Source organism: Arvicola amphibius, chromosome 12, assembly GCF_903992535.2.
Source record: "Arvicola amphibius chromosome 12, mArvAmp1.2, whole genome shotgun sequence".
Classification (NCBI taxonomy): Eukaryota; Metazoa; Chordata; class Mammalia; order Rodentia; family Cricetidae; genus Arvicola; species Arvicola amphibius.
In genome coordinates, this window is record NC_052058.2 from 82,772,502 (window position 1) to 82,794,592 (window position 22,091).

The 22,091-nt window shown below is 42.9% G+C and overlaps 1 protein-coding gene across 6 annotated transcripts in view; it reads right to left on the reverse strand.

Moving 5' to 3' along the window:
- LOC119827766 (NAD(P)H dehydrogenase [quinone] 1) overlaps window positions 1–22,091 on the reverse strand; it is a 70,505-nt gene that overhangs the window by 12,918 nt on the left and 35,496 nt on the right. For 3 of the 6 annotated variants that reach the window (XM_038349629.2, XM_038349631.2, XM_038349630.2), the window contains 2 exons: window positions 4,800–4,876; window positions 34–198 (listed from right to left, as the gene is read on the reverse strand). In XM_038349629.2, coding sequence (XP_038205557.1) covers window positions 34–198; window positions 4,800–4,876 — 242 coding nt within the window. Of the gene's footprint in view, window positions 1–33; window positions 199–4,799; window positions 4,960–10,500; window positions 10,632–22,091 lie in introns of those variants that run through there. The other 3 variants (XM_038349633.2, XM_038349628.2, XM_038349632.2) reach the window with 3 other exon arrangements.

Here is a 22,091-nt window from a genome sequence, read left to right on the forward strand (position 1 = left end):
AGTCCACTGTCAAGGGAGAGAGACAGTTCTTACCTGTGATGTCCTTTCTGGAAACGATGGGGTTAAAGTTCATAGCATAGAGGTCGGATTCATCCACCTCCCAGCCTTGCTTCTTCAGAGCCTCTACAGCAGCCTCCTTCATGGCATAGTTGAATGAAGTCTTCTCCTCATGGGCCAATACAACCAGGGCTCTTCTCACTGTTTCGGGAAAACACAGTGAGACGTGGAAGGGAAATTCAAGCAGGCTGAATGAGTCGCTCATCTATTATGCTTGGGACCAGACATGTTTCCACCGTAGTTTTTTTAGATTAGGGAATAGTGGCTAAGATTATCAATTAAACAGCTCTAATCTGAACATCTGAAGTTCAGCAGGTGAGGGTGCTCGCTGTCACGTCTGATGACCTAAGGCCAGGACCCCCAGGGTGGATGGAGAGAACCGGCCTCTGAGGTTATCTTCACCTCCGTATGGACTATGTACACACACACACACACACACACACACACACACACACTCCCAATAAGTGTAATTTATTCATTTTTAAAAATCTGAACTCCAGAGCCAGGCAGTGTTGACGCATGCCTTTAATCCCAGTGCTGGGGGGCAGAGGCAGGTGGATCTCTGTGAGTTTGAGGTCAACCTGATCTACAGAGCGAGTTCTAGGACAGCTAGGAGAGAAACCCTGTCTCAAAAAATAACATATATATATATATATATATATATATATATATATATATATATATATGAAGGTTTATTTGGTTCACACCACATGAACCACAGGCTAGCCATGCTGCCGCTCTCCCTACAGCCCGCTGTTAGTGGAAAACAAATGCCCTGAATGGTCCAGTCACTCTCAAGACTGAGTTACTGAGCACACATAAAACAAGTTCTATCAGCCATTTCTGTAACATCAGCATCTGGGAAGCTGAGGCAGGAGGACTGCCACAAGTTCCAGGAAAGCCTGGGCTACAATGTAAGACCCTGTCTCAAAAACAATATTCAAATGTTTCTGTTTCTTCCTCAATAACCCTCATTTCGTGTGTACACATAAATACACATGTTCTGTAAGATGGTAGGCTTTTTTTTATTTTATTTTTATTTTTTTATTTTTATTTGAGATGAGTCTCATAACCCAGGCTGGCCTTGAACTCAATACATAGTTGAATTTGAATTTCAGATTCTCCTACCTCTCCCTTGTAAATGCTGGCAATTGTTGGTGTGCACTACACGCCTTGCTGTAAGACTAGACAATAGAAGAGTTATTATTTATTTATTTAGTTTTGGGGGGTTGTTTGTTTGTTTTTGAGGCAGGGTTTGTTTGTGTAACCCTGGCTGTCCTGTAACTCGTTCTGTAGACCAGGCTGCCCTAGACCTCACAGAGATCTGTCTGCCTCTGCCTACCAAGTGCTGTGATTAAAGGCCTGCGCCACCACCTCCTGGCTAATTCATATTTTGAAAACCTGTGTGCTGGGTAGTTTTTGCCAACTTGACCCAAGCTAGATTACCTGGGAGGAGGAAACTTCAGATGCTGAAAAACTTCCTCCATCAGACTGGTCTGGGGATGTGTTTATGGGACATTTTCTTCATTAACGATAGATTTAGGAGCACCCAGCCCACTGTGGCTGGCCCCACCCCGTTTGGAAGCAGTTCAGGGCTGTGTTAGAAAGCAGGCCGAGCAATCCTATAAACAGCATTCCTCCAGAGCCTCTGCTTCAGCTCCTACCTCCAGGCTCCTGCCCTGCCCTCCCTCAGCGATGGACTGTTAGCGGGGAACTGGGAGTGGAAATTCACACTCTCCTCCCCAAGGCTTTAGGTCAGTGCTTTCTCACAGCAAGAGAAAGAAACTAGGACTGGAACTGGCATCAGAGTGGGCTCGTTGCTATGATGGACCTCACAGCGTTGTTTTGAGGACTCTGGAAGGATTTTGGAGCTTTGGGCTAGAAGAGCTATTGAGTGCTCAGAGCTTAATGAGCCTTTGTTGGGAGCGTGGAAGATAAAAACGCCCAGCACAGCGCAGATGGGGCCTGGCTTGTGACGTTTCAGAGGGAAGTTTGAGAGTTCCTTAAAGACCCTACAAGGTCAATAAGAACCAATTTTTAAAAAAAGACTCTAGAAGGGCTGTTTTGTGATGTTTTACATTGAGACTCTGTGGCTGAAGAACTGGCTGTGATTGACAGGGGTCCAGCATCACTGAAGTGAACCCTTTGCTTTCCCCGGCCGTCTAATCCTGGTCAGCTGCAGCTGAAAAATCGGCTGTGGTTAAAAAAGATGAACAGCACTGAAACGAAATCTCGGGATCAGCACTCAAAAGCTGTGGTCCCAGAACAGGGGAACAAGACTGCACCTCAAGCTGGCAGCTCGACTCGCTACTGCATTAGCGTCACCCAGGTGGGATTGGTTTTGAAGGCCTGAAGGAGTCATGGAGAGTAGCCAAGGCCTGGCACTGTGAGAGATCAGGGGAGGCCATTGAGCCGGGAGTCAAGCTACATGAGCTGCAGTGGCACAGGTAGAGAGGCAGGACTCCCGAACTCCCTGGAGTCCCAGATCTCGGTAGCGAAGCCGTTTACACTGTCGGATGTTGGTTCTGCTTCGGTCTGGTTAGCTCTGCCCCGATGCTTTTCCTCTCAGAATAGGAAGTATTTAACTGGTTTTTGATTTTACAGGAACCTACAGTTAAGAGACTTTGGCTATTTTAGGGAAACTTTGAACTTGTAAAATATTGAAAATAAGGAGTGTGGCTTTTTTAAAGGTGAACTGTCTTACTCTGTGACATGAGCATAAAATCTTGGGAACAAGAAATACAAAGTAGTGCCGTGTCAAGTGGACAAGGTGTTAATTGGAATTGCCGCCATCAGACTGGCCTGTGGCCAAGGGGCGTCATTTCCTTGGTTAATGATTGATTCACTGTCCTTGGTGTCACCCTTGGACAGGTGCCGCTGGGTTATTTAAGAAAGCAGGCTGAGAAAGTCATCACTGAGAGCAAGCCAGGAAACAGTTCTTCTGCTTGGGGTCCCGCCTCCAGGTTCCGGTCTCAGTTTCCGTCAGTGACAAACTGTGCTGAAACACACCCTTTCCTCCCCAAGTTGCTTTAGGTCGATGTTTTAGCACAGCAACAGAAAGCAAGATCAGACACCTGAATTAGAGCCATTGTCATCATTTTTCTATTTTATTTTTAGTTTTGTTAATCTCCTCTAATTTACAAATTAAATTTAGTCAGGCATGGTGGCACACAGCTGTAATCCCAGCACTGGGGAGAGAGGCAGGGGGATCAAGAATGTAAGGGCAGCCTAGACCAAAATGAGTTCGAATCCAGTCTGACCAAAATGAACAGATAGATGAACAAATAAACAAACGTTAAACTGCATCGCAGGCATGGGGGTATAATATGCATGCTCTCTGTCTGTCTGCAGTGCCAATGCAGGGGTCTTAAACATTTATCCCTTTTGCATAAAAGGAGAGCAGTTTACAAAGAGAAACTAGCAGACACAGCCTTACCAGCTCTTGGAAACTCTTCCCTGCTGGCTCTCCCAGCGGTTCATGGTAGAGCTTAGCGGACACTCCCAGACAGTCCCCTAGGAACTGCAATGGTACCGTGCCAACCTCAGCGTCGACCTCCTCTCCTGCCAGCTTTAAGCAAGGGAATATCCTGAGTGTATTTGTGGGGGCTGCAGTAGTTTTAGGGGGGGGGGTAAGTAACTACAAAAAGCTAGACTTCTGTCCCGACTGTGGAAATGCTGCCTAAACCTTAGAGCTGCCCAGACTCAGAGCCAGCCGCTGTGGGGAAGCACTTAGCCCCTGGGGCTAGTTGCTCAAGCAAGCAGCAGATGCTAGTTCGCTACTATACAAGTGGGGTGGTGACCTCCAAGGACCTCTTCCCATACTTACCCCCTGGGATGATGACAAAGTGGGGAGACTGTCACAAAAATAGACCAAATAGCAAATCAGATTTCCCCTTCCAGGATCACCATAGAACTGTCCAAGGCCAGTTTCCATGGGACAGGCTGGAGCTGGGACCCAGTTCTATTACACTGCTTCCCAGCTCCAGCCCAACCCCATCTCTATGTCTTATTTTCTTTCAGAACTTGACAGTCCCTTTTACTTTTGTTCGTTTTTTTTTAAGACAGAGCCTCTCTCTACTATGTAGCTCTGGTTGTCCTGGAACTCACTTAGTAGACCAGGCTGGCCTCCAACTTAAAGAGATCTGCCTGCCTCTGCCTCCTGAGTGCTGGAATTAAAGGGGTGCGCCAAGCCCAGCAGGAGTCCCTATAAATTGCCTCTGCATTTTTAAATGTTAGCACCTTATTTCCAAACGCTGAAATACTCTCTGGCCTAGGCTGGGGAATGTGCACAGAGCTCAGGGGGTAGAGAGCTCACCTAGTATGCACCATGTCCTGGTTTTAGTTCGGTTCCCAGTGCCATATAAACCAGGCGTAGCAATGCACACCTACAATCCTGGCACTCAGGTAATAGAGGCAAGAGGATCCTGAATTCGAGGCTGTCCTTTGCTATGCAGCGATTTTATGGCAAACCTGGGACACAGGAGGCCCTATCTCTAAATAGGCCAACTCTGTTAGGGAAGGGCCGTTGGAGTGGCTATGGCTCAAGCTCCCCTCGGGTGAGGCTGGGCTGCAGCATAATTTGCGCCTCCGGCTAGAAACAGAAACTCCCCTTCCAGAGACCAGCCAAGGCTCATTCGGGACCCTAATCACTTCACTTTTCCTCTTTGAGCAAGGAACAAAACTCACAGCAAGCCCCTGCATACTCCTGGGGATGAATCGGCTGGAGCCGGCGCTGCACTCACCTGCCATGGCTCCTGATGTTGAGGGCAGACTGTAGTACCAGATGCTGACAGGCTGAGCAGCTGGTTGCCTGTTCGACCTTGCAGAGTAACAGGAGAGATCTGTTGGACTGGGGCTGCTTCCCGGCTGAGCACTTGTTGGTTTCATATCCTGCCCAATCGGCCCTGCCCACTGTGTAAAGCAGCCAGCCAGAGAAGGCGGGGCTGGATTCCAGAGCCCTGAGGCTCTGTGGGGAGGATCCCAAGTTACTGGATGGGAGAAGCAGTTTAGGGCTGGAATAGGACTCCTGCATAGGGAAGTCAAAAGGGTTTCCTGAAAGCCAGGCAGTGAGAGGGGATTTGAGGACATGGGTACATATGGGGAAAATTGAACTGCCCTCTGCTGGAGACCTCCTGGGTACAAAATGGAAATTTCCAGCAGAAATTACCTGAGCTTTATTGGGCTTGCTCACATATCCGGCCTGTATGGATTCATCTTTACAATCTTTACTCAAGCCCTGAGAAGTAGCCTTTCCCTGCAAAGAGAAGGGTGAGGCAGGCAAAATCCTGGCTCAGATTTTGCCAAGTCACTGTGACTCTAGACTGAGTGCCTAGAGATTCACACAAAGATTTACATCAGAGCATAGAACAAAAAAGGTTTTAAATCTCCATAAGTAAGCATTGTGCTTGTGGGGCATGTAGCACAGGCCTTTAATCCCAGTAGAAAGAGTCAGAGGCAGGCAGATCTCTGTGAGTTCAAGGCCAAGCTGGTCTATGTAGTGAGTTTCAGGACAGTCAACACTACATAGTGAGACCCTATCTCCAAAACAAAACAAAACAAACAAAAAACCAAATTGGTAAACTCATCCTACAGAACAAAAAGGAAATAGACTGTCAGGAAGTCAAGTAAAGGGGCTGGAGAGATGACTCTGCTGTTAAGTGAACAGGCTGCTTTTTCAGAGAACCTTGGTTCCCAGCATCTAATGGGGCTGCCCACAGAGGACCCTTTGGTCCACAGCATCTCATGGGGATGCCCACAACCAGCTCCAGGGGACCCATCATCTTCATCTGACCTCAGTCAGGGAGGTAGGATCTGTTAAGTCTCAAACCTCATACCTAACAGATCCGACCTCCTGGCTAACTGAGGTTCCTATTTAACAAATCAAAGCAGACCTGGCCAGCAGGTTCTCCCAGAATCCTTCAGCCCCTACCTGTCAGAGGGTATGGCTGGCATACCCTGACCCCACCCTGAAAACTTCAGCCCAGGAGCTGCCTGCCTTTACCTCAAGCAGTTCTTCCCTATATAATCCAGACATCTGGGCTACACCAGTCCTTTTTACTCTACCCTCCTGGTCTCTTGGTCTCCCTGGTTTCCTGACTCTCCCATCCCTGTTCTCCTCAGAGGCCAGGCTCAGGATCCGGTTCATTCTGGACTTTCCCAGGAGCTTCCTCCTCTGCCTATGCTCTCCCTTTTATCTAAGTAAACCTCCTTCTCCCCAATACCTAGAAGCAGTCACATCGCCTTTTCTTTCTTTTTTTTTCTTTTTTTTTTCATGGTTTATTTTTTTATATTTAAAAATTTCCATCTCCTCCCTTCCTCCTCCCCCTTCCCTCTCCTCCTCCTCCCCCTTCCCTCCCCTCCTCCTCCCCCTTCTCTCCCCTCCTCCTCCCCCTTCCCTCCCCTCCCCTCCACCCATACCTCCCCTCCCTCCCTCTTCAGGCCAAGGAGCCATCAGGGTTCCCTACTCTATGTTAAGACCAAGGTCCTCCCAACTCCCCCCAGGTCCAGGAAGGTGATCGACCAAGCTGAGAAGGCTCCCACAGAGCCCGTCCATGCAGAAGAATCAGAGCCCAGCGCCATTGTCCTTTGCTTCTCAGTCAGCCCCCACTGTTGGCCACATTCAGAGAGACGGGTTTGGTCACATGATCCATCAGTCCCATTCCAACTGGAGTTGGTGATCTCCCATTAGTTCTGTCCCACTGTCTCCATGAGTGAACGCACCCCTCACATTCCTGACTTTCTTTCTCATGTTCTCTCTCCTTCTGCTCCTCATCAGGACCTTGGGAGCTCAGTCCAATGCTCCAATGTGGGGCTCAGTCATTTTCTTCATCTATCGCCAGGTGGAGGTTCCCTCACGGTCCTGACTTTCTTTCTCATGTTCTCTCTCCTTCTGCTCCTCGGGATCAACATAGTAAAAATGGCAATTCTACCAAAAGCAATCTATAGATTCAATGCAATCCCAATCAAGGTCTCATTAAAATTCTTCACAGAGATTGAGAGGACAATAATCAACTTTATATGGAAAAACAAGAAACCCAGGATAGCCAAAAAAATCTTATACAATAAAGGTACTTCTGGAGGCATTACCATCCCTGACTTCAAACTCTATTACAGAGCTACAGTATTGAAAACAGCTTGGTATTGGCATAAAAACAGAGAAGTTGACCAATGGAATCGTATAGAAGACCCGGATCTTAAACCACAAACCTATGAACACCTGATTTTTGATAAAGGAGCCAAAAGTACACAATGGAAGAAAGAGGGCATCTTCAACAAATGGTGCTGGCATAACTGGATGTCAACCTGTAGAAGAATGAAAGTAGATCCATATCTATCGCCTTTTCTTTCTATGTTTTATTCAGGATCTGGAGTCGCAGTCTTCCTCGGTGTTGAGGTCAGGCTATGCTCTACTCTAAGTCACTCCACAGTGGATAAGATGGTGGTTCATCAGGCAGTGGCCCTGCCTCATAGACTCCATCTTACAAGAACCTAGAAACTATTCCATCTGACCCACAATCCATCCAGATGGATGATTTACCAGACTAGAAATGATTTACTCCTGGGAATAGAAAGGACACATCTTTAGGTTTACTGGGGTGACTTAAAACTGGGAGGGTCACATGGGATAGCAGGCAAGGAGGTCCTTGTGCTCACAGATAGGCACTAGGGGAACCAGGAATGCTAAACACACATGGTTGTCTTTAAAGGGAGAAAAGGATAACCTGTTTTCTGCCCAGAAAGGTGGAAGCAGATGTGCTTAATAGCCTGATAATCTTTGGGCTATCTATGTGGCCAAGAGTACACCAGATCCTCCCCAGTCCCTTGTCTCAAACTTGTTTTCTCAGTTAATATACAGAACTCATCTTTACGGAAGATGTCATTTGTACTTAACAATGAGTTTTGATGTGGTCTTGTTTTCAACTTTGCTGTGCATATGAGATTGAGTGAATTATCACCAGGAAGCTTTTCACCAAATTGTTCTGTGCTTAATAATGCCTCAATTAAACTGCTTGGCATCAGACTTGAAGTTTGTTATTCTTCTGACTGTGGTGTTTGCAAAGACCGCCCCCCCCCCAACATGGGTGCATTAAAATCATATCAGGGAATCCAGGTCCAAGGACTTACCAGATATTCCCAGTTAAGGAAAGGGCATAACTCCTTCACGTGGACTGCATAAAGTGATGTCCCCTAAGACTGGAATGGCAGGAGGTGGGGCAAAGCTTAGTGGTAGAGCCCTCACCTAGCATGTGTGAGAACTTGGGATCAGTTCCTAGTAGTCTGAAACAGGCAAACCCTTAAACACACACACACACACACACACACACACACACACACTGCAATGGCATGACTACACACCAACCTATCATCTGATCATTGGTATGTGGCAAGAACAACTGAGGACTCCCCTATTCTGCCCTGTCCCTCACTATTGATACAGCCTCCTTGTCTGCCTGTCCATCCACCTGCCTGCCCCTCTGGACCTGGACCTGACCCACTGCTGTTCCCTGCTCCTGATCCATTTCTTGCTCTGGACTTGGTTCGGGCCTTTTCATCTCACAGCCAAATCCTGCAGCTTCATTCTCAAACCTGACTCCAGCACAGTATCGCCATAGCTCCCTCCAGACATCGGCCTCACTCCTTAGCTATGGAGCCACTTTCCCAGCACACTTGAAACCCTTGGACTCTGCAGTAGCTTCCTTTCCTTAACCTGTCTGGATGTGGAGAGATATGTAGCTACATTCACAGTGTGATGTGAGTTAATATTAGCAATCAAAATTGGAATAAAGCCAGGCAGTGGTGTTGTCTGAGTTTCTGTCCTGCCCAGTTCCCAGAATTGTTAAATTCTGATTTCTCAAATAAATTGTGATTTCCCAAAGAAATCACACAGAGGTCTACATTAGTTATAAACTGATTGGCCCATTAGCTCAGGCTTCTTATTAACTCTTATAGCTAATATTAACCCATTATTCTTGTCTATGCTAGCCACATGGCTCAGTACCATTTTCAACGAGGCAGTCACATCTTGCTTCTTCTGTGGCTGGGCCAGGACCACAGAGGGAGCTTTCCTCTTTCCAGAATTCTGTTCTCATTGACCTGCCTCTACTTCTTGTCTGGTTGTCCCACCTATACTTCCTGCCTGGCTAGTAGCCAATCAGCGTTTATTTAAAATATAATTGACAGAATACAGACCATTGTCCCACAGCACTTCCCCCTCTATTTTAAAAGAATTTTACACGAGTGTTCTTCCCAAACAAAGTACAGGGGGTAATTTATAGGGAGCCCATATTTGTTTCTATAGGGAGGCACTTTAGGGAGGGCACATCCCTGCACATGCCCAGTTTGTGCCATAAAGCTTCAGCTGGAATAAAAGGACACCTGTCATTAAAACAGGAACTCTGCTTGAAGGTTCCAGCTCTGCTTAGCTACTAACAGTGTAAAGCCAGTGAAGCTACATGAAACCTTGTTTCAAAACCAAAACCTAGGAGCTGGGGAGAGAGCTCCATCTGAAGAGGCTCTCTGCTTCCTGACTGTGGATGCAATGTGACTAACCACCTTCAACTTCTACTGCTGTGACTGCTCTGCCATTACAAGCACTACCCTCCAGCAGAGCTATAGTAACCTCCTGAAGTCACTATTGTCTCAGCAACAAGTAAATAACAAACACACCACATTGCAATGTTGGACATTGGGTTTTCCCCATGTCTTGAAACATTTAGTGGCTGAGGGCAATGCTTCGTGTTATCTCTCAGGTGTAAAGAAATGGCAGCATAAGGACCACAATTCTCATACTAAAGGGAATAAAAGATGGTATATTCTGGATCCATTTACAGTGAGCATGGCCTGGGAACCCAAATTTAGGTTACTCAAAATTCTGTATTTCAATGTAGAAGCAGTTTCACAGGGTTTCTGCAGTTTTACAGATCAAAGGAAGTCATAAGTCAAGGTAACTTTACAATACATTTGTGGATACACCAGAGCAGCAGGTGCATTGAGATGGGGGTGCAGAGTGGTATTTTATAGACTAAAGTGGTGACCTGATGATATTCTTAGAGCTCTTGAGTTGGCAGAAGCTAATGCTCTACTAAGTTAATAGCTTCAAGGGGGGTTTTATTTTTTATCATGAGATGTCAGTTCAGATAGAGTGGGAGCTGGGCAGTGGTGATACACACCTTTAATCCAGCATTCAGGAGGCAGAGGCATGCAGATCTCCAGAGTTCCAGGCCAACATGTTCTACTGGGTGACTTCCAGGGGAGCCAGGTATACCCAAAGAAACCCTGTGTGTTTTGAAAAGCCAAAGAAAGAAAGGAAGGAAGGAAAGAAGGAAGGAAGGAAGGAAGGAACTCAGATACTGATTATGACAAGAAACTAAGACTAGCCCAAGATAAAGTAGTTAGCCTCAGAACCTATCAAATTCCAGTCTCTCCACAGTCCTTAACTTTCACCTGGTAAGTCCGTCTCTGCAGACACAACACAGACTCCTTCCAGCAGGTTTATTGTTGAAGTTGTTGTTGTTGTTGTTGTTGTTCACAACTAGACAGCTTCTTTTCAGGCATTTTTGTTCACACAAAGTAAACTGTTTCCTTCAAAATACAAAGTAAATTAAACCAAGTGTGGGGAAGAACACCTGGAATACCAGCACAGAGAATGTAGAGGCAGGAGGATTCCTATGAGTTCAGTGTGAGATGGGGCTATATAGCAAGGACATTTAACAGCCACATGCTGCAAACATACATACACATAGGAACACACACATACATGTAGGAACACACACATACACATACTCATGATGAGGAACCTCCTTCAGCTAATGGCTTTTAAGAGACTGGACCAGGTTGGTGTGACCTTGGATACCAAAAAGCATGTGAATACCCACCCCAGCCTCTCTCAATGCCACCGTTCATCACACCTGGAAGTTGGATTCAGTTCCTGCTTCCTGTTGTGATCTGTGAGTTTCCCTTTAATAAAAAGCCCCTATTTATACTCTATTTAGACCTGGTGTGGGATTGCTTTATTCACATTCCCCCACAAAAGGCACGTTCCTCCTCTTCATCTGCCACCCAATGTGGGAACAATCCTGCAGTCCCAGAAACTTATGTTTCTGAGCAGGATATTATAAGTTATTATTAAAAAAAGAAAAGGTCACCAGCCATTCAGGCTGTCCAAGAACACAAAACAACTAGCAAACCTTCAAAGGTACCAACAGCCCAACATTTAAAATGGTTTACTGAGGAACCAATATGAGTTAAACAATGACCTTTAACAGAAGAGAAACTGCAAGCCTTAGAACAGCTGGTACAGGATCAACTAGATGCTCACTATATTGAGGAAACAACCAGCCCTTGTAATTCTCCTATATTTGTTGTTAAAAAGAAATCTGGAAAATGGAGAATGATGACAGATCTAAGAGCTGATGGGCCCTGTACAGTCTGGAATTCCTTTGCTTTCCCTATTGCCTACAGGATGGCCTCTCTTAGTGATTGATTTAAAAGATTGTTTCTTCACTGTACCCTTACAAGAAAAGGACAGAGAAAAATTTCCCTTCTCAGTGCCTACTTATAATAATTCTCAGCCTACTAAAAGATATCAATGGACTGTCCCCCCACAGGGAATGTTCAATAGCTCTACCCTGTGACAATACTTTGTAAGTCAGCCATTGGAAACAACACATAAACAATTTACCAAATCTATAATTTATTATTACATAGATGGCATTTTGCTATCTGATTCAAACACAGATACTTTAGAAAGAATGTTTGAAGAAGTAAGGAAAGATTTACCTAAATGGGGATTAGAAATTGCTCCTGAAAAAATACAAAGAGGAGATTCTCTCGATTACCTAAGGTACCCCTGCACAAATAATAACTTTCTAGAACGAATCACCAGTCAAAGAGAAATCTGACTTAAGGTACCATATCCTCTACAGGGTAATATTTCATTACCTAAATCACTTAAAAATCAAAGCTGGCTTTGGAGTTGGACAATGGTTATCCTTCTCTAAATTCAAACATGTTGTTAAAAGAAAAGTCCAGAGTTTCTGTCTCTGGTATGGGAAAGAAAGAAGAAAAAAATTAGAAAAAATTTTAGATCTCTCCACACCTATTTTTGTCACTATTGTACCTTTCATTGAATATATGACTACAGGAAGAAGCATGTTAGTTGTTGCCTGGGAGGGGCAATGTGTGCAGATCGGTGGATTACAAGAAGCACAAAGAAAGCTGTAGGGGTGGTGGGTGTGTTTATTATCTGTCTAACAGTTTCACAGGTACGTGTGCATGTCAAAACTCATTAGCTCCATGCTCCAAATATGGACAGTTTATTTGTGGTAATTACTCTTCAATAAAGCTGTTAAGAAGAGATTAACTAAAAATCCAGATTTTATCACTTCTAGATGTCAGAATAATTAATTTTTTTAAAAAACAGATTGCACCACAAAGTTTGTAGGGCAATTATAAAGTATTTCTATTTTTAAGCGACTTCACTCATAATCAGACTAGTCTTTGCACCTGAGTCGGGGAGCAGGTGACATAGCAGAAGGAAGCAATCACAAAAGCTTCAAGTGATGCTGATGTTGCCCAAACTGTTTTCAAGCTCTTTGAGTGAGAGGCAATGTTCTTTCTTTTTTTTTTTTTTCTTTTTTTTTTTTTTTTTTTTTTTTTTTTTTTTTTGGTTTTTCGAGACAGGGTTTCTCTGCAGCTTTTTTAGAGCCTGTCCTGGACCTAGCTCTTGTAGACCAGGCTGGCCTCGAACTCACAGAGATCCGCCTGCCTCTGCCTCCCGAGTGCTGGGATTAAAGGCGTGCGCCACCACCGCCCGGCTGAGAGGCAATGTTCTAAGCATATTAAATTCCCTCTTAAGTCTAACAGCAAACTGAGAAATGTGTTAGCCTAGATTTATGTCTGTGAAAACCGAGACACAAAATCACTCACTCATCTTGTCCGAGGTCAGGTGTCTACTAAGTATCGGATAGATAGTCTGTATGAGCTATGAAAAAGTAAAGATGGGAAAAGTGGAAGTAAATATTAAATGTAGGTTTCTGAACTCCTGGTCACGTGTCAGTTGTATTCTCAGAGAAACAGGTCTCTTAATGACCGCCTATTTCTTACTAAGTGGTAAGCTTATTAGAAATTGTTTATACTTTTGTAAATATTGGCCTGTTTAGTTTTTAGAATGTGTTCTACAGATAACAGCAGTTGGACTTAGAATGGGTGAGGAGAAATCTGTCCATGATACATGGTTTTTTTTGTTGTTGTTGTTTTTGTTTTTTCGAGACAGGGTTTCTCTGCAGCTTTAGAGCCTGTCCTGGAACTAGCTCTTGTAGACCAGGCTGGTCTCGAACTCACAGAGATCCGCCTGCCTCTGCCTCCCAAGTGCTGGGATTAAAGGCGTGCGCCACCACCGCCCAGCTGATACATGTTGTTTAAGTACTCAAATCTAAACCTAAATTCAACTAGAGTGGTCCCAGCTTTTCAAAATTTTCCATGTCTGTTGACTATTACAATTGCATCATAACTTTAAGCTTAACAAACACTAGTAAGTCTTTTGTGCTCAGAATATCCCAGCAGCACATGACTGCCAACTACCGTGCAGCAGGGAAAGTCACCAATAAGTCTAGTTCAATTAAAACTCCTTTCTGCCACCATTCACTGACACTCTACTCCCACTGACACATCCGAGTTTATGGGATGAAAGGTCTACATGCTATTTTGGCATTGGTGAAGTTACAAGGATCTTGGTTGAGGGGTGGTTGTCTAGGTTACCACTGAGTTCATCCCATGGGACAAAGAAGAGAACTTCTGGAAATAAGACCCCCTCAGACAGAAAAGTGAAATGTCAGGTGGAAAGGGGAGAGGCAGTGACCAACAGCTAGAGATCTGGGGCCAGGACTAGAAAGCAGGTAGAGGCTGGAGAGAGAAAGCAGAGAGACTTTGGGGGTCCCAAACAAAGGTAACAATCACAGGTCTAAAACAGCTAACACAATTACCACAATCCTAAAGCAGCCGCCTCTGCCCAGAAGTAAAATGGAGATCTGAGGGTCCTGGACACAAAGTGACCACTAAAGATCCGTAGAGCTGCTGACAGAGAAACATCAGCTACAGAGAGAAAATGAACAAAATAACAAGCTGTAGTAGAACAGACAGCTCCCATCAATGGGATGGGATGGATCCCCAAAGTGCGAGTCAGCCGGGAGACTCTGGGTCAGACTTTTTATGGGCTCTTTGGGCCCTCCAAGCTCTGGTCTTCTATGCTCCCTGACTGGTCCTTCCCAGGAGACTCCTGGCTGAGCATCCTGCCATTTACTCATAGTTGCAAAGCAGGATATAGGGGAGGAGTCCCAGCAAGTAACAGCCTTTCATAAAGGGGTCTCTTCCTGTTTAACTGATCAAATTCTCCTAACCCTCCTTCAAGGATGGGTGCACAGGGTTTTTGTTTATTAATATTCAGACCTTTTCCTCAGTCTGTCCGGTGACCAGACATCCTGCTGGGCTCTGTTCTTACATCTGCAATTGTCTTTCCGTCCCCACTTTACTTGGACACATTTCAGTGTAGTACCTTGGCCAGCATGGTTTTCTCTCAGCCTCTGCTGTGCATCTCACTGAAGTCCAAATGTAACTTCCATTTGTTCTGGTCACATCTTAGGTTGTGCACACCTAAGTCTTCACTGACAAACCATCAGTCTCCGCTATGGCAGTTCACAGCAACATTCAATATTCTGCCAAACTATCCGTCCAAAACCACTGCTGTGTTCTGCACAAGAAAGTCCAAGATGCCTTGCGAACAATATAGTGCTGGGCTTGTCCCACCGACCATGCTGTCTCCATGCAAAATTGCATTTCTTAACTAGTATCAGCTAATTATTTTCTAAGGTTAATTTTTTACAAACCCTGCTGTTATGAATTTTAATGTTATTTTTATCAAAAGAAGACAAAACGTTTAAGTTTCAAAGTCCTCATATACATCATCGATTGTTCAAAGAAAGCAGTGTGAGTGATGTTTCCATTAAATGCAGTTGATAACAACATAGATATATTATTTGATAATTAAGTTATCATATTGGAATGAGATCACCATACAGTGCGGGCTTCCTCCTGGACCCCAGATTAGGCACAAACTGCACCCAAACACCTGTTTGATCACAGAGAGATCATTTATTACGTGGAGAAGAGAATTTAAAGTGGCTGCTTTCTAACTTGGGCAGAAAAACAGCAGCAAATTGTCTTGCAGGCGTAATTTTTAAGAGGAGGAAAGGGGAGGTCTGTGTTAGAATGTGTTAGGATGTGGTGGTAAAGGAAATGAGGCATGAGGGAGAAAGGGAAGGGGAAAGGGAAAGGGGACAGGAAAGTACTGTCTCTGGGTAGAGAGGAGACAGGTGTGGTACATAGGCAAACTGTGGTTTACAAAGTAAACTCCACTGTGGTTTAGTGGAGTAAAGAAGGAGACTCCATGTTAGGACAAAGTGTTTAATTTTAATTAGGCATGTTAATTAAGGTAGCCAAAAGAGGCTTTTGATTGCTGGACCTCAATACTTTGATAGCCTCAGGAGGAGGAAGAGGCCAGATAAGGTGATAATACTTGGGGGCCAGCTTCAGGAATGTAGTCTAATGTTTTCTGCAAGGCAGAGGGAATGGGAGAGAAAGGTAAGGCCTGCAAGAGCCACATGTTCAAGTGGGCTAGTGTCCCTTAAATTTTCTTCCACTAAAATCTATTTAGGTAGCTATCTCATTATCAATGGCATTTTAGAATGAAAAGGCATATCTGAGCTTAATTTCTAATTTTTTAACTGTTGCTGAAAATATTTACAATTCTCTCATCAGACTGAAGGAAAATAAGAAATTTTAAAGAATATGAATACAAATTAACTTTTCCTACAATTGCTTCCATTTTGCCTCCCATACTTAACACTCCTGTAACTTGAGTTTGTTCTTACACTGGGCAATGATGTGATCTGACCTTCATTAAACATGGCACTAGTTTGCACAGAAGTCCTAAATTAACCACATTAGACCCTTGTAGTTCCTCTTTATTACATGGTAATTAAAAAGAAAAGCTAAACCTAAAATTGGTTTTCAAAAGCTCTTAGATCACATAAAAAACTAGACATCTGCCAGGCGGTGGTGGCGCACGCCTTTAATCCCAGCACTCGGGAGGCAGAGGCAGGCGGATCTCTGTGAGTTCGAGGCCAGCCTGGTCTACAAGAGCTAGTTCCAGGACAGGCTCCACAAAAGCTGCAGAGAAACCCTGTCTCGAAAAAACCAAAAAAAAAAAAAAGAAAAAAGAAAAACTAGACATCTCATTTAATATATATAAAACATATATCATACAAAATATATGTTTTAATATAAATATAAAATATAAGTCAAATTATGCAAACTTACATTACATTTGTTTATGTTGCATTTGTTTAACTATGTAAGGATGTGTTGCTGTTTTTCCTTGCCTGCCTCTGGCACCTGACTGATCTGACAAAAGTTGAATGTCCGTAGAAGGGCTGGTGGGGCTGGAGGGCAGAGAGAATTGTCGGTAGTATTATTTTAAGATGTGTTACTTTTGTTTATACTGCCTTTGTTTAACTCTGTGAAGCTGTGTGATACTTTGCCTGTCTGATAAAGATTTGAATGGCTAATAGCAAGGCAGGAGAAAGGATAGGTGGGACTGGCAGCCAGAGAGAATATACAGAAGGAGAAAAATGGGTGTAGGGAAGGAGAAGTAGTCAGAGAAGGAGGAGGACATTGGGGGGTCAGTCATCAAGCTACACACAATCCACGAGGTAAGAGTAAGATTTACAGAAGTATGGAAAAGGGAAAAGCCCAGAGACAAAAGGTAGACAGGATAATATAAGTTAAGTAAAAGAAGGCAAGAAACAAGCCAAGCTAAGGCCAGACGTTTGTAACTAAAAATAAGACTCCATGTGTGATTCATTTGGGAGCTGGGTGGTAGCTCCCTCCCCCACCTAAAAGGACCAAAAGAGTAATACATCATCTTACTACAGAGAATAAATATGAGGGGGACTCTAGGCTCAGGAGCAGAGAATGAGAGAGGAAAACGAAGGAGAAAAACAGGGAGAAACCCGGGGCGAGCCAGCCAGGAAGCAGCAGTCAATACAGAGCTAGCAGAGGAGTAGGATATACAGAATGAATGAAAGGTTAAAAAAAGCCCTGAGACAAAATATAGAAGAAGAGAAACAGTTTAAAGCAAGAGTAAGATAAGGCCAAGCATTCATAACTAATAACTGAGGAACCAAAGTTCCTCCGTTTTGTCCTCCGCCTCCATCTTATGTTGCATCTGTATAATTATAAGCAATTTCTTATAAGTGTAAGCTATTTCTCATAAAACATCCCAGTCCTCAGAAAGGGCTAGGGGCCTCTGGAAACTACAGATAACCACAGAATGTCCCCACCTGTCAGCCGATAAGAAAACTTGACAAGCAACAGGTAAGGTTCGAAAATAAAATTTGTGAATGTTCCCTAGACACGAGCCAATCAGGATTGAACCCACCACCCCACACTCTATTAATGTAACTTTTCTGGGTTTTGCCTTTAAATAACACCCTCTAGAAGGGCAGGGTACCTCCTCTGGCTGCTGCGCTGGCAAGGTCCCTGCTGGCTTGAAAATGTGCACACAATAAATCTTGCTTTTGCATTGCGAGGAGTCAGTCTCCCTGGTAGTCTTTTGGGGTCCCCACAGACTGGGCATAACAATAACAAGTCTCTATGTCATGATTTGGGAACAGGTTGGTGGTCCAAAGGAAAGCCTGCTACATGCTCTCCAGAGAGACATAACCATCGTGTTATCTTCTTTTTGTAGAAATGCAGAAAATCAAAATAACTGTCTGGCATAATAAGTAGCATGGTTATGAATAAGCAAAACCAATCATATGCCAAATATCATGTTTTAATTACCAAAATTCTATGCAATTGCCAAGTTACTCTAACTAACAAATAATGCCACAAAGGCATACATGATATTATTGAATGGTATTTTGTATGAGAGTCTGAAAAAGAGTAACTATATTTACTGTCTACATCTAGACTACTTTATTGAACATTACTTCTACAAATTCCAATGACTAAAGATACCATGCTAGAACTTGTATCATCAACCCGCATTCAAAAAGCATTGCCTATAACTTTATAAATCAGTCAGCAAGATGGCTTCTTATGTAGGATAACATCATACTCCAAGCCCTGTAACTTTGAGTCAAAGCTATATCCTAGATAGAACTAAGTTATGAAAACCTCAACCTTTTCCAGAAACAGAATACCTTGGAAAGTGGGAGCAATATCACTAGTATATATCCTTTGTCTTGCTGAACAATGCTGGTCAGTTATTTATATTTTATTTATTTATATTTATTAAATTTATTAATTCTTTTGAGAATTTCATACATGCATATATGTTTTGATTGTGTTCACCCTCTACTACTCCCAAACCCACTCTCTACCCTCCAACCCCTCCCAACTTTGTGTCCTCTGATCCACCAAGTCTAATTTGTGCTGCCTATATACTCCTGGGTATGGAGCCATCAACAGGAATATGATCTACCTACCAGAGGTTACACCCTTAAAAACCTGACTGTCCCTTAAAGCACAATTAATCAAACTCAAAGAGAGAAATTGGAATTGAATCTGAAAAGCAAAGCAGCCAGCCACTGGCTCTTACCTTGACCTCAGTTTGAAATGGTGATCCCACCTCCAGGAATCTCAGAATGAGACTGAGACTGAGAGCTGTCGCCTCTCATTTTATAATCCTCTCTAGTTCTGGGATTAAAGGTGTATACCACTACCACCTGGATTCTATGGCAAACTAGTGTGGCTCCTGGGATTAAAGGTATGTGTTATTGTGGCCTCATCTGTAACACTAGCTAGTGTGACTGTTTTACTCTCTGATCTTCAGGCAAGCTTTATTTATTAAAATATAAATGAAATATTACTAAGCCATTTACTGTCAATAATCCCACTGGGGGTGGGATTTCATCCCATGCTAGAACATCTATTGGCTTGATCTTATACAGATATTGTGCCAGCAGCCATGTCTGCTGGGAGCTCATGCACATAATGGTCCTGCTGTGCATGATTCACTTGTCCTCCCCAACTTCTAGTTTTCTAGACAGGTTTACTGTCCTATCTTCTGCAAGGGTCTCTGGCTTTAAGAAGATGGGGACAGTATGGATGTTTTATTTGTGACTGAGCACTCCACAGTATTTATTCTCTGAACTTCGACCAGTTGTGAACTTCTGTGCTAACCACCACCCACAGCACAAAGACATTCTTCTGGTGAGGTCTCAGAGCTACCCTAAGAGGCAGAGAGATGTGGATTTAAAGAGCCAAGACCCAATTTTTCCAGTCTAACTAAAATATTAAAATAATATTACAATCAATTTAATAAGTTTTTTCTTAAATAGTCAAAGATAAATATCTTAGTGTAGAAACAGTTTTAAGGAAAAAATACATTAAGTAAAAAAATCAATATTTGTACACAGAAAATTACCTTTCAGATAATTTGCTCGGGTTTCAAGATAAATTAATGAAATTCAAGCTCAGAGCACAGAAAAGAGGAACAATAAGAAAGTTCAAGGGCGGGAGAGATGGCTCAGTGGTTAAAAACACTTGCTCCTGGAAGAGAACCTGGGTTCAATTCCCAGCACCCACATGGCAACCAACAACTTTCTATAACTCCAGTTCCAGGGAATACAACACCCTCTTCTGGCTTCTGCAGGCCCTGTACACATGTGGTGCACAAACACACATGCAGACAAAACAATCATACACATGAAAAAACTTCAAATAAATTAAAGAAACCAAAATATTATATTTTAAAAATAAATTTCATAAATATGATACTCTCCCATAGTAAAAAATGTTTGATTGGTTATTTATTGATCACAGTAATAACAATGCATAGAATCAGACTGTATCTATGTCTCAACTACATATAAGTATATATATATAAATATGTATGTGTGTATGGGGGAAGAAACTACACATTCACAAGAAGTATGTTTTTGCCTACTGGCCTTCATTAAGGAAAATGTTTTCTCTGATCCTCCCACATTCTTATTCTCTGACTTTTAAATTTAGCCATCCCTGGTGGCTCATTAGTATTTTCTTCCCCTTCCCTGGTGATTATTAATGAGGAGCATCTTTTCATGTATCTATGGGCTGTTTCTGCATCTCTGGAATATCTCTGCGAAGTTTAGATCCCTTTACCACTCTTGTTCATTTATTTCTGTTTTTACTACAGCATGATGGGAATTCTTTACACCATCTGGATGCAAGATCTTTATGATACATATGATTCAAAATCATTTCTCCTTTCTGTGGACCATATTCTCATTTGGTTGGTGGCATATAATAAAACATAAAAGTTCTTGGTTACATAAAGCCTAAGCCATCTTTCTTCTTTTGTTTGTTGCCAGTGTTTTCAATGTCATATTGGAGACAATTTTGTCAAATCAAAGGTAATAAAGATTTATCACAATGTTTTCATTGAGGGTTTTTATGTTTAGGTTGCCTTGGTTAGAGTTGTTGGAAAAATAAACACAAGACATCTATTTTATCTTTCTAATTTCATTTTATGTTTATCCCCAAATGCATTCTGCCAATAATTCCTACATCACACTTCCTGGAATGAGCCTCACTTTGAAGCTCATCAACAAAATGAAACCCTTTGAAATCAGTAAATGCTTTAGTCAGTTCCCGTGTTCTATACAAAAGATAACTAAATACAAAACATGAATTTCCACAAAATCTGCTTTCTTCACGGAATAGAGGAAATGGAGGTGTATGAAAATTACTAGATGCTGAAGGTTAAGACCATTGACAAATTTGTGTGTGGCTTCATCTTGTTTCCCAACAAAGCAAATAATAAACTGGGGGAAGGGAATAGATCCGCTAAAAGAAATCAGACATAGGAGGAGTAAAGGAGTAAAGAAAATCTAACCGAAAGGGACTCTCTTGGGCCAGCCGGGTGAACAGAATTGAAAATGAGGACTCTTATTGATTCCCCGACTACCTGATTAGATGAATTTATTTAGGAAAAAGATAAATAAATATTTGCACAGAGAGGTTGCTATTCTCTCGGTGTCAAATATCCTTCAAAGGTCCATGTGTGGGCTGGAAAGGAGGCTGATGTGCATGCCTCTTGTGGAGGAACAGGGTTCAGTTCCCTGCGCCGACTCTGAGCAGCTCACAACCACCTGTAAGTCTATCCAACTCTATGGGACCCAATGCACTCTAGGGACTACACAGAAGACTACACTCACATACACCTATACACATTCTCATGTAAATATACACATAGTTAAAAACACAAAGACTTATTTTAGTGGGCCATGTGTTAAAGGTTTGGCCCTGCCTGTGGCACTCTAAGAGGAGATGCCTAGTGAGATGTCCTTTGGTTGTTGATAACAAGCCCTAGAAGGAGATTGTGGTAGCATGGGCTTTTTTCCATTCTCCTTTATTTCCCACCCAGGAAGACAGTGGCTTAGTTCTACCATAAATATTTTGAATACTGCCACAAGTCCAAAGGAACTGGTCAACACAGAAACCTTTGGACCTGCAAGATTGCGTCGTCCTTTCTTCTTTATAGACCAATTTCACTGGTCTATAAAGCCTAATGATACAGCAGTCTTTGAGAACAAGGAAACACGTTCTACATTCTAGGTGAAACGTTCTGTCATGGTGTCTAAAATACGATGCTTAGTTCTATAATTCAAACCTCAAATATTCAGAAAGGGAATATTTTGGTATTTTTCAACCCATTTTCATTCATCTATTATTTTGCTTCAATTCCTCTGTTTGGGAGAATAAAGAACTAAATTTCCATATAATCGTATTTGAAATATGTATCGTACTGTTTAGAACAGTTATGAATACCAAGTCTTCTCTCTTTAAAAGTATGTTTGCTATTTGGAAATAGAAGTAATTCTGAGCCAAGTGCACTTAGTAAAGTGGGCAATCAAGTTACATAATGTTTGCTAAAAAAGAAAGTAGTGGATGTGTTCATGTGTTGTTCCATCCACTTATTTAATAAACAT